The 13467-nt window shown below is 54.8% G+C and overlaps 1 protein-coding gene across 1 annotated transcript in view; it reads right to left on the reverse strand.

Moving 5' to 3' along the window:
- Positions 1 to 13011, reverse strand: part of HS3ST4 (heparan sulfate-glucosamine 3-sulfotransferase 4) — a 161401-nt gene extending 148390 nt beyond the window's left edge. The window contains exon 1 of the mRNA XM_074322849.1: positions 11864 to 13011. Within this exon, the coding sequence (XP_074178950.1) occupies positions 11864 to 12408 (545 nt within the window). The 5' untranslated portion in view covers positions 12409 to 13011. The remainder of the gene's footprint in view (positions 1 to 11863) is intronic.
- Between the last annotated feature and the right edge of the window lie 456 nt (positions 13012 to 13467).

Raw genomic sequence — 13467 nt, forward strand, 5'->3', positions numbered from 1 at the left:
ACACTCTGGTGACGGTCCCTCAGCCACACGCGAGTTCTGCGTTTCTGTGTGTGAGCCCATCCGTCTCCCCTGTGTGGACTCTGGTTGTCATCTGAAAGGACGCTGCCGTCCCAACATGATGAAGACATGTCCACGGACCTTCTGTCATTTTTCTTCCTGTTGGTGCTGTTACTGTGCGTGGTTGGTGTCTCTTTCGTTTTCCTCTTTATCTGTGACTTGTTTCCGGCCATGAGCTAACTTTTGGGGGTAGCCCATCATCTGTATGACTTTTATACTCATAAAAATGTTATAATTACATTAGAGAAGCATATTTTAGACACAGGAAGGTATCCATGATACACTTTTAGGTGGAAAAAAGGCAAATTATGTTTTAAATACACATTTTTGTAAGAAAATGATTTAAAACTATTTTGTGAGCATTAAAAATTTATGAAAGAACAGACACTAAATTATTAGTAATATGAGGTCTGACAATTAAGTTCACAAACTTGTGGCAACGATGCTGCTAACCTTTTTTGATATCAGAGGGATTATTCATTATGAATTTGTACCACCTGGACAAACCGTTAACCAAGTTTACTATTTGGAAGTGCTGAAAAGGCTGCGTGAAAAAGTTGGACGACCTGAACTTTTCTCCAACAATTCACGGCTCTTGCATCACGACAATGCACCAGCTCACAAGGCACTGTCTGTGAGGGAATTTTTAGCCAGTAAACAAATAACTGTATTGGAACACCCTCCCTGCTCACCTGATCTGGCCCCCAGTGACTTCTTTCTTTACCCAAAGATAAAGGAAATATTGAAAGGAAGACATTTTGATGACATTCAGGACATCAAGGTAATACGACGACAGTTCTGATGGCCATTCCAGAAAAAGAGTTCCAAAATGGCTTTGAGGGGTGGACTAGGTGGTGGCATCGGTGCACAGCTTCCCAAGGGGAGTACTTTGAAGGTGACCATAGTGATATTCAGCAGTGAGGTATGTAGCACTTTGTCTAGGATGAGTTCGCGACCTTAATTGTCCGACCTCGTATGCTGGGTCTCTGGCTGGCCGCAGCGTGGTTTTCACCCTCAGTAGCAGGTGGCCATCTGCAAACAGGGACCGTCACATCCAACTGCTGTTTGGCGAGAAACCTGAAAAGTCCCGCAGGTGATTTTTTCCAGAAAGGGAGAGACAGGTAAGGGAGGAAAAGAAACAAGAGGGTGAGTGCTGGAGACCCCTGCAGACGATGCCTTGCTGGGGTGACAAATGACCACCGACCGGAGGGCTCAACAGATCAAGAGGCCAGACATCTGGAAGGGGCTCCATGGGCTAAAACCAGAGTCGGCAGCACAGGCTGAGCCCCTATCATGCTGCCATCCCTCCGGTCCTCCGTCTCCCACTTACAAGGACCCTTGTGAGGACACTGGGCCACCCAGATGCAGGATCATCTCGCATCTCCAGGCCATCTGTCCTCGGTCCTAATTTCATCTCTAACCTTAGTCCCCCTGCCACGGAGTCGAGAACGTCCACAGGTTCTGGGGATTCGGGCACGGACACCTTGGGGGGCCCAATCCTGCCTTCCGCAGCCACAGTTGGGGCATTAAAATGCCAGCCTGGGACACACAAAGTGCATGAGAGGAGGACACGAGGGTCAGCTGAGAGCAGAGTGAGCGTCTTCCCCTCACTCCCAAAGCCTCCCAACTGCAGGCCAAGTCCTGAAGGGCAAGTGTGCCCACAGCTCCCCGTTCTGCAGCGTAAAAGCATGCGATCAGCGCCATGACAGCCGGAGCTGAGCGAAGTCGGATGAAGCAGAGGTGGCCGGGGGTCCGGGGTCTCCGTGCAGTCTGCCCTGGCGAGACCTGACACCCACGTCCACAGTCGCTTCTGTAAATTAAATTTCTTAATCTGATTGATGAAAACAGCGCTTGTCCTGTATTTCAGGTACTCCCTGGAGGGCAACCCAGTTACCGAGGGATTCGGGGAAACGTGCGTGGGTAACACCAGCACTGCAGGCAACACAGATCCCGCACACGACCACCATGCCATCCTTGCAAAGCACCGTGGAGCTAACAGAGGCCGTTTTCCCATTTTACAGATGGGAAAACAAAGTCTCAGAGGCTAAATCCTCATCTCTGCACACAAAGCAGGCAGATCCAGAACTCAGACTCAAATCTTTCACTTCTGACTCCAGCTGCAGCTTTCTTTTCCAAAATACCACAGCGCTGCCCACACTCAAGCCACCCTGTGAGTGGGGCCCCCCCAGCTCTGAGTCCCGCACAGGCTGCGCCTGGAGGCCCAGGGTGCACGGACTACGCCCACAGTGAGGCACGGGCCCAGGACAGGACCTCCCCGCAACGCCTGTTATAAGGGGGCTCCGCGGCTTGGAATCCCCAGTTAGAGAAACAGTCCAGCCACCCCCGGAGTTCTGTCGTCTGTCGGGAACGATCCAGACTCTTCTGAACTCTGGCAGCAGCAAAAACCAAAAGCCCCGCTTCACAGTGGAAGGACACCTGTCTGTGACTGCCTGCGGTCACTTGGGACTGTCACTGCCCTTCGGAGGTCTCTTCTGTGTATTTGTTAAGCGGGATAAGACAGTATGTGCTCTGTGAGGCTGCTGTGAGGAGTTCACGAGACGCCGCGGGCCGTGGGGACCTCTGGGAGGCTGTCACCCCACACAGCCAGTGTGAGGGGGTTCTCTTTCTTGTACCCAAAATAATCTTGTCAAAATGGTGTGTGAGAGACCTTAGAACAATTCTCAGCCAGACTTCCACAGAAACAGGAGTGGTATTTTTTCCCCAGAAGTGTTTGGGCGCCAGCTGAGCACACAGAAGGCATGGATTCCTCATTAGTGACTAATACGCCTCCAGCACTGAGTGCCTGCTTGTGCCAAGGCCTGTCCTGGGCGCTGGCGACACACAGGAGGGGCCAGGCCCCGGTCCCTCACGGGCCACCTTGCAGGGTGGCAGGGAGGAGTGAGCAGGAGCTGGACAGCAGTATGTGCTGTGCACAGGCAGGGGATGAGCTCGGAAGTGCAGCCCGTCTAAGTGGACAAGCTGGGAAAGGTCTCTGGGGAGCTGGAATGTGAGCCGGCAAGCGTGCCCTGAGGGGTTGGGCCCGAGGGTCCCAGGAGTGGGGAGCAGAGGAGGAAAAGGCCCCCATGTGGCAGTGAGCGTGGGCCCAGGGCAGAAGGAAGCAGCAGCAGTGTGTGGCTGTGAGAAGACCCCAAGCACGGTGAGCCTGTCCCGCAGGCCGGCCAGGCCACACGCACACAGGCTGCCAGTCTCTCTGCTCAGTCTCCAGATGCCAGAGGACCGCACTGCCCATGGGGAACAGGTCGGGGACAAATGGAAAACCATGCTGTGTGTTTGGGGCCAAACACCTGTGCTGGCATCCCAACCCCACCCATCTGTGCCACATGGGCAAAGCGATGCCTGTGTCACCGGGTTTCTGTGAGACTGGGTGAAGCCACGGCTTGGAGCAGGGCCTGGCGCACGTGAGCACAGCACGCGGCCATCGCCTTCTGTCACCGCCCTACTGCCGTCATTTCAGATCCAAATCTTCATCTCACTGGTCCATTAAAAATAACCATCACTGTCCCTGATCTGGCTTTTGCTTTGTGACAACATGAGTGCATCTCGGTTTACTAATTTACACCACGTCACTGTTTATCCACACCTGGCACTGTCCAAGCACCCCTAAATGTGGGATACAGAGCAGCCAGCGCCCCCCGCCCGCGCCCCAGGATTTATAACCCTGTTCCTGAATCTGTGCAGCAACAGCTGTGTCACCATCCTTTCCTCAAACAAAACGTGGAAGGTAATAAACCCTGTAGATGACGTGAGACACTGGCCACACTCACGTAAACAGTGTCTGAAGGCCACTCTCAAACACACTGGATCTCGATTCAGCAGCAAGGAGTCCGACAGGAAGGGTGGGGGAGCGGGAGGGTGAGAAGCAAGGAATAAATACCACCTTAGCGAGTGAGGTCTCTTTCTATTTACTCCTATTTTTTAACGTATTAAAAAAGTATTAAAGTATTAAATTTTTAAAGTATCAAAATCTAATACTCAGTAAAGTATTAAAATTTTGTTCTCATAAGTCCCTTGCAATTTTTGCTACGTTTATTCCATTATTTTGTCTCTTTGGTTGGTTCTATAAATATTTTCTAAATCGCTAGCGTAGGCATATAGGAAAGCTAGACTCGGCACAGCAATTTCCTTACACTCACCTTAATGAATCCTATTGTTTCTAATCGGCATTGGTTACTTCGGTTTTCCAAGAAGAGATGAAATTACTGGCCAGTGGTGATGATTCTACCTCCCCTTACTCTTTTTCACATCTAATCGCATTACTTGTTATTTCCTGAGCAACGGTAAGTAACAGTAACGATCATGAGCTTTCTGGCCTTGCTCCAGATCCAGTGGGGACGTCTGTCGTGTTACCACCACTGACAGTGACGCTGGCGTTGGGTGTGAGCCCATGTGATTAGCAAGCTGCCACAGAAATCAGGAACACGCGTGTAATTTAATCAGATGTCTTTTCAGCATCCATACAACAAATCACAGGATTTTCCTCATTTACCCACGTTAAGAATAAATCGAATTATTAGACTTTCTAAGATTGAACCATCCTTCCATTCCGGGAGTAAACGCCACTGTGCCAGGACTCCTCCCACCTTGTGATGCAATCAGCTACTTGTCCATTTCGCTTCTCGACAAGCTTTGCGGACCAGTGGCTGTGACTGATTCACGCCTAATCCTGGCACACAGCTGACAATCAGCACAGGTTCAGTGAACAAATGAATGAATGAACAACTAAAACAGCAAGGGCACTGGACCTCCCCAGCTCAGCCTTTGCTCCCCTTCCCCTGTGCCTGTCTGAGAGCGTCTGTGCCTGTCCATGAACGTGGGTTTTAACTGGCCCCACGTCCAGCAACAAGACGCTGACCACCCCATTCTCCACAGGGAAACCATTCTCTGTGGTTTCCATGGGACAATCCCTGCTCCCCTTCCCCCATCTCCCCGACCCAAAGCGGGGCTGCATCTCTGGCCTGGCTGCATGTGCATGACGATCGCTTTGCAAACGGGCACGTGACCCAACCAGGACAAGGCCTGTCCGGGAATGTCTTACAGAAGCTCTTAGGAAAAGTCTTCCAAACACTGAACATAAGCCCTGTTTGCCTAGGGTACGACTCACAATTGTGTCTAAAACACGATGAGATGATCTGAGAAGGAAGCAAGGCAGAGACAAACATGGCAAAGAAAGGGGGAGAGACCTGTGACATCATTTGGACTCAGCTGGACTCAGCTTTTCCTGAAGCCAATTACCCCCAGGTTTACTGATTACATAAGCCAATAAATTACCATTTTTTTTCCATTTATAATAGTTTAAGGTCAATTTCTATCATTTACAATGAAAAAAAATTGCCCAATTCATGTGTTGCTTTGTTTTCCTGTTAATACGCTTTTACATTCCTAAATAAAGGTTGAAAAAAAAATTTTTTTTAAGGACGGCAACAGTAACAAGTGAATGTTAAAAAAAAAAAATCAACTGCCTCTTTTTAATTAATGGCAAGACGGGCTGAAAGGCTCCCTCAGTGAATTATAATTTCAGATTGAAATTCCCAGGACAGTTATAGAGGCGCTTGTTCAACCGCAGAAACCAGTGGGATAGAGACATGTCTGTAACAGGGAAGCATCCGAGAGCCCCCGAGACGCCGTCCATCGTGCAAAACCAGAATCTCCAGAACTTCCTGATGTACAAACAACCCTGGCACATTCACCGACGGTCTCGAGGCCTCTCTCCTGACTCGATTCAAAGTAAAAGCACCTGGTGTGAGCTACAAACATAAAACCCATCAGTCGTGGAACGACAGCAGGAGAACACCCGTGCACGCAGCCCAATCTCAGACAGGTTTCGCGGGTCCTCTAGCACCGCCCGATTCTCAGAAGCACAGCCCTGAAGGCGCACACCAGCCCACTCCGTCCGGTCCCTGGTGGGGTCCCGGCTGCACCCACCTCCCAGGAGCAGACGCTGCTCCTCCTCCAGCTCAAGTTACAAGAGACCAAATCCTGGGATCCGGTGGTGATTATTCCCTGGAGAGCTACTGAAGAGCTGCTTCAGGGTTTCAAATCCCTCATTCAGACATAATCTTGAAATAAAAGACCACATTCAGATGAGAAATGCATTACAGCTTCCTCTCTGGGGTCTTCAGGACTGATGGGATAAGAAGGCGTTGCAGGAAAATGAAGAGGGGCACAGGAGAAAGGAAAAATGAGAGCGAAAGAGAGAGGAAGGGGAGAGAAATCTGCTGGTCACCACTCAGTGTGTGGCCCTTTAAATGCCATTTCCTCTCATCCTCACATAATCCCCTGGGAGGAAGTAACATGTGGCCCATTCTGCAGGTGAGGAAACTGAGGCTGGTGACACTAAGTAACCTGTCCAAGGTCACACAGTGAGGGTGCAGTAGGTTCTGACTCAGATACGAAAATGTGTTACAAACTACGTTGTTTCTACTCTGCTCCTTCCTCTGAGAAGACGGACCTTTGTTCTAGAACCAAAGTAGATGAATGGGTGAATAGACCCCATGGAGACAATATAGCCTCAGCATCTAAGAAACAGAGATGGAGGAGGAGAGGGACAGAGGAAGGAAGAGGGTGGGACTGGTTTAAGCCCCAGTCCTGTCTTGCAGAACCACATGTGGTGAGCGAAGCCCTTCCCGCCTTCCCAAGCACATGACCAGGACACATTTCACAAGAGGTCCCTGTGCCTGGATCAGGTACAGACTCTCCTGCTGGTGAGCGAACAACTGAGGGTCTCCCACCTTCCCGAGGGTGTTTACTGGGGACAAACGGGAAACTGAGTCGTGATTGTCTTTTCTGCCTCCATGTTGCTGTTTATATCCAGCTCCTTTTGTTGCTGCTGTGACATATCTGGGGGCACTGACCCCTTGCAGCTGCGAAGTCTGCAAAGGGGGATCGAAAGGGAGGGCTCGTCAGGCACAGTCCCTGTGAGTGCGCAGGCTACAAGCAAGCCAGTTACTTTCTGAAAGAAGCTTCCCCCAGAGGCCGTGGCGTCCAGCCCACGGGTGGCGTCCAGCCCACGGGTAGCTCTGTGTGGCGCAGTGTTGGCCCACTCGGTGCTTTTAAGAAATTTCATTCTGTGGCCAACATGAAAAACCAGGAGATTTCACATTCAAACCTGATTTCCAGTTCTCAGCGAGTGGAAGCCCGGTGGCTGTGGCGCCTGCTGGCCCCGAGGTGGCTGCCCCTTTGGACGGACGCTGTGCCCCAGCTCCTCCCACCTGGTCCATGTCCATTTGTCTCCGTCACGTGATCCCCATGGGCCCTCAATGACCCTTGGCTTCAGCGCTTAGATGGACGCAGGTTGCAAAGCCAGTCATTGTTGGACTTGTCCCCAAAACGTCCCCAATAGGGAAACATTTCAGCCAATGCCATGACAGCTGTCACAGAAAGCAGAGCATGAGACCAACACGATGGGAGAGAGGGAAAACCCAGTAGTTGGGTCCACTTCAATGTCTGCTCTAGGATGCCCACTTTTTGTTTGGAAAATACGCTGACTTTTGTCATTCGCTTATTCCTCCCCACAATCCTACAAGGAAGGACTCATCTCAGATAACAAACTGCAGCTGAGAGATGTTAAATCAGTTATGCAGCCATCATGCCACTGCTAAGTGACAAGCCCAGGTTTGGAGCCCAGTCCTGTCCAGCTGCAAACGCTGAGCTTTTGGAATAATGAAAGAAAACTCTGGAAATCCAAGAGGCGTGTTTCTGCCTCAGGGCCTTTGCACTTACTGTTCCCTCTGCTTGCAAACTCTGCAGTCAGTTCTTCACACAGGGGCCTCACTGCCTCCGTCATTCACACCCCTGCACAGACGTCCCTGAAAGCCTGAGTTAGAGTGACGCAGCCATGTGCGTGCGTCCCCGTGACTCTAAGTCCCTGCTACTCAAAGTGAGGTCTGGGGACCACAGAGTCACGCCATGTGCGAAGCCAGAAAGGCCTGCTCCTGGGTCCCTCCCTGACTCTGGATTCAGTCTGCACAGTCACAACCCCTGCTTTACAAGCACTGCTTCGCAGGGGTCCTGTCCAGTGGGAGGAAAACGGGAGGTGCACGTATACTTCACACTTTTCTAGCAGCCACATTAAAAGGGTGAAAAGAAGGGTGGCTGGATGGCCCAGCTGGTTAGAGCGCGAGCTCTGAACAACAGGGTTGCCGGCTCGAGTTCCACATGGGCCAGCGAGCTGCGCCCTCCACAACTAGATCGAAGGGCAACGACTTGGAGCTGATGGGCCCTGGAGAAACACACTGTTCCCTAATATTCCCAATAAAATAAAATAAAAAATATGTATGTGTGTGTATATATATATATATATATTTATATGTATATTTATATGTGTGTGTGTATATATATGCACGCACATATATATACAAATATATATACATATATATATATATATTTAAGTGAAAAGAAGATTGTTGGTTCGCTGTCACCCCCCCCCCCATTAAGCCATCAGGTCCAGAGCAGGTGTCACCGGGCTCACTCAGCACTTCACCCCAGTACCTGGAACAGTACTGGACACTGGTAAATATTAGCGAATGTCTGTTGACTGCAAGTATGAAGGAAGGAAGAGGCCTTTCTAGAACTTTCCGTGTGGCAGTGTGGGATGGGGGGAACCAGCACCCTGCCGGGGGAGGGGGGCAGGAGTGCCCAGCTCGACCCGCCCTGCCCAGCTGAGCTACTGGAGCGAGCTGGGTGTCACATACGGCCCGCGGTGACACTCAGTGATCACACACCTGTACTGCACCCCCCACAGTAACAGGCGTGCAGACGACAGCGCTGCCGCCTCCCGCTGTCTCTGGACACCCAGGTGCGAACAGGCTGCTGACCACTTCCCTTAGGCTGACACCCTCTCCTGACTTGTCTTCCCCACGATGTGATGTGTGTTACAGTGGGCGGTGAAGACAACTCAGGCCGTGGAGGGTCCTTTCCCACTGCCCTGGGGCTGAGTGGCCTCCAAAAAGCCAGGTAATCCCTGTACAGTCTCTGTCACTCTGATGGGTTCTGCCAGGCCGGCCTGTCCCAGGGCCCCTGCCTTAGAGGAGCTGAAGGCCTGTGCCCAGGCGGCTGGTACCGCTCATGCTGGATGGTGCGCTGTGGCTCTGTCCTATTTTGGGGGTGGGGGGAGGAGTGGACGGGCTCATCTGTCCCATTAACCACTGGCCTGCGTCAATCACGGACTGAGTGGTTTCTCTGGACCCCTAAGTAACACGTAACACATGCGGTCTAATCCATGAGCCTCTCTTGCCCCGAAAATCTGATGCACGTGTTCTAATCGCAAATACGTTTTAAATCGCATGAGAAAGCAAAACCCGGATTCAGCCGTAACTGGAGTGACAGGGGATAAAGCTGCTGGCCGGCTAGGAGGGGAACCCCGGCCAGGACCAGGCCCACGAGCCAGAGCCGCCTCTCCTGCTGAAAACGCCCACACCGGACACATGCGCGGAATTAGTGGGCAACGGGGCAGCACACTGACAAGAAAAAGGAAACAACTAAGTGGGGCATCAGAACCTTCAGCTCATGGCCTCCAGATCAGGCAAACAAACAGCAGAGCAGGGTTCCTGAGAGCGCAGGCGGGCACGAGAGCCAGTGTGAGCCGCCAAGGACAGCGCACACCAGGGACCAAGGGGGATGGCTTCTGTTCCTGGTCGGAATTGGTGTCACGCCCTTTGCAGAGCCATGGGGATGGGGTGCCCTGTTCCTTCCCGGGACAGAGAGAGGAGCTAATGAAAATGCCCCACTGTCCTCAAAGCCTCTCCCTGGGAGGCTGGAGAGGGTGATGAGTTTCTGGGCGCCCTCTCAGCAGCCAGGTGTGGGTGGCTGGGGACCCCCTACTTCGCTAGATTCTTCCCCAGCACTTCCAATCTCACCCCAGGCACCACAGGGACCCACCCTGGGCAAGAGGACAGGCCAGGGGCGAGGGCACAGCCATGTCACCTGGGCCTCTCAGTGAGGGCCTGGGATCCAGTCCCACCCACACCGCCTCTGTGTGCCAGCTCAGTGGGACACCACGCCCCCGATTCCGTGAGTCATGGCTGGGGTGCCATAGCGCTGGACCAGCTCCCACAGACAAGTCCGACGGCGAGTCCGTTTCCGTGGCTTCTTCTCCTGCCTCCATGGATGAGATAAGGAGACGCAGGCAACTCCCACCCCTCCAGTGGGAAGATGACTGGACCTGCGCTGGGCTTGCTAACACACATGCCATCCAGGACGCTTCATTAACTTCAAGTCACCTGGGTCACACCCCTGTCTGTTTCCAGCTGCCACAAAGCTACCCCAGCACAGGTTGGAAAGATCTGATCTTTACGCCTCGCTCTCCCCAAAGGGCACTCGGCATTTCTCACAGACACTGCTTTACAACTAGAATTGGGGGAAAAGCCACAGTTACCCCACAGGGCCAAAGCCGCCCCACAGAAGAAGCCAGAACATTCCTACGTCCAACAATTAACTGAGCCCTCTCCACACATCATACCCCTCTCTCTTCTGCTGTTGTTGCATTAATCATCCTAACACCTTTTTAATTATAATTGCAGACTGGAAGCCATGGCTTGTGATGTTATAAATACTGATTTTCCAGTTAAATTAGGCATAGGCTGTTTTATGTTTTGATAAGAAGGGGCTGTTTGAAGCCTCCTAAAATATTGCAATTAGTTGTCTCCGCTGAAACCGACATGACACGAACACACACGGCTGATTCCGGTTAGTGTTCTGGAATACTTGTGTCTAAGTGCACTTCCCTCAAGCTCCCAAAGCATAATGCATATTTTTTAAAGTGGGGGAAACATCAATCACAACACACATTTATTCTACATTTCTGAAGTTATTTCTAAAACTTTCCCAGGCTGTGATTTAAACTTAGAAAGCCCATCTCTTCAACAGGGAAGCAGCTTGTCAGGCAATGATCCTTATTTCACCTATTGGCTCTCATACGATAACATGACTTTCACTGACAACGCCTGTGTTTCTGCCTGACAAATGCAATTAATTACTGAGAGAGGCAGAGATGGGGCCAGCCGCCCAGATCTGTTTTCCAGAGAGAAAGAAACCAAGAGGAAAGAGGGAAAGAAAAGAGAAAAGCAACGGAGGTTTGCATCTGGGCGTCTGCACCGGTGTGTTTTAAACGTGGTGGCTGGTGAGAGCCCTGGCTGCGCGCTATGCCCCTGCTCAACCTTCCAGCCCTCTCTCCCTCTTTCCGGCAGGCTGAGGTGGGGGCTGGGGGAGGCAGTTCACACCACATCAGCGCCAATCTGTTGCAAAGGGCACTCACAGGTGCAGGGCACCGACCCTGTCAGGGTGCCAACTGTCACGACGACACTGAAGCTGCAAAGGCAGACAACCCAGCGTTCATTAGCCAAAGGGGGACGGAAAGTTCTGGAGATGGGGCCACCCTCGGTCTTCCCAGAAAGCCCAGCTCGCCAGCACCCTCTCCTTAACTGTCATTCCCTGTTCATTCTGCTCTAACCTGAAAACACTTAAGGCTGGACTCCAGCCACGCAAATGCGTTCAGGGCGATTTCGGGAGATTCCCGGGGATCTCAAAGCCCGGTATCAGCCCCGCCGCCCTGCTTCCTTCCTCGGCGTCCCCAGCGCCGGGGCGCAGAGCTCCGCGGGAGCCGGCTTGGGGAGCAGCCGCGGGCAGGAGGGCCGGGGACTCCCAGCTCGGAGCTGCGCGCACTCGGAGAGCAGCTCCGTGGACCCGGCGCCCGCGCCGGCCGAGCGCGCTGCCAGCCCCTTGCTGCCCTCACCCCAAAATGCAGTGACCCCGGGCTGGCCTGCAGCCCCGCGCCGTGCCGGGCTCCTACCTGTACCAGTCCAGCCCCTTGTCGTAGTTCCTGTCGAAGAAGTGCGGCTCCACGCCCACCGCCCGCACGTCCGGGTGCACGCGGATGGCCTCCAGCAGCGCGCGGGTCCCCCCTTTCTTGACCCCGATGATGAGAGCCTGTGGCAGCCTCTTCTCCCCGTAGTCGGGGGTGCTGGCGGCGCCGCCCCTGTCGCCGCTCGCGTTGGCCGCCCTCGGGCCCGCGAGCTCGTCGTCGGGGGCGCTGGGTTCCCGCGCCGTGACCGTCCCACGGGGGGCCAGCGGGGTCCGGAGCCAGGCGTCGGCCCCGGGGCTGGCGTCGCCAGGCGGCTGGGAGGGCGGCGGGCTCGGCGGCTCCTGCAGCGCCAGCGGGAACTGCAGGGCGCCCGCGCCGCCCAGGAGGCTGTAGCACAGGTAGGTGACCGACAGGGACAGGGTGCACACGAACAGCAGCTTGCGCGCCGGCGGCCCCTTAGCCGAGGCGCCGGGCGGCAGCGGCGCGGCGGGAGGCGGAGGCGGCGGCGCGGGGGGTGCGGGCCTCGGGGCCATCGCGGCTCCCGGCTCCCCCCCGGCGCGGCGCGGACATGGCTTCAGCTGCCCCCGCCCGGCCCCGGCCGCTGTCCCGCCGCGCCGGGGGGGAGCCGGGCCGCATGGCCCCCTCCCCACTCTGCCCGCGGGGTCCGGGGGGCCGCCCAGCACCGCCTCAGCCTCTGGCACGGGGACCGAGGGGCGCGGACCCGCCGGCCGCACCCGCTCCGCCTGCAGCGCCCCCGCTTCCCGGCTCCGCCGCGGCTCCTGCTCCAGCCTCCGCGCGCGCCGGCGGCCCGACTTCCTTCCCCGCCGCTAACTTTCTGCCGGGCGCGCGCCCCGCGCCGCCGAGGGGGGGAGTGCGCCTCGCGCGCGCCTGCGGAGCCGAGCGCGGGGCCGGGCGCCGGGGAAGCGGGGATCGCGCCCCCGCCCAGCCCCGCGGCTCCCCCGCCGCCGAGCCTGCGATGCCGCGTCGCCCATCCCTCGCCAGTCCTTTCAGGGGCGTAGAGCCCGGTGCCAGCCGCCGGCGCCGCGCACCAGGGAGCGGGGCCCGGGCTGCCGAGCGCCTGCCGCCCCTTCCCCTGGGACATCCGGCAAACTCGGCAGGTCCCGGAGCCGCCCTTCCTCGCCCCGGGCGCCCTCCTGCCTTGGCCCAGGGGTGACTGCTTCTCCACAGCAGCTTCCCCGCCCCAACTCCCATCTTTCCAGCCCCCCCTTCTCTTGGAGCCCCTGATGGGTGGAGCTTTGACACAAACCCCCGTTCCCTTGCCCCCAGCTTTGCCCCTGTCCCGCCCGCGGGCCACTGCTGTCTGCTCCAGAAGGCGAGGCTGTCCCCTCCTAGACACCCCTGAGCACAGGTACACCTGCGTCCCTTGGGGACACTACCACTAAAGGAATTCAGATTTCCCTTGACTGAAATAGACTGAGACCGTCATCGCACTAGACACTTAATAAGCAGAGACAGGCTGGGTTTCAGGGTGTCTGTACATCGCTTCACTGAATTTGTTTTAAGTGTATTTTCTTTATTTTCTTTGCAGAGAGATTTCCATCCCTCGCCTCCCTCTCCTGGGGAATGGTAAA

This window comes from Rhinolophus sinicus, linkage group LG18, assembly GCF_036562045.2.
Source record: "Rhinolophus sinicus isolate RSC01 linkage group LG18, ASM3656204v1, whole genome shotgun sequence".
NCBI lineage: Eukaryota > Metazoa > Chordata > Mammalia > Chiroptera > Rhinolophidae > Rhinolophus > Rhinolophus sinicus.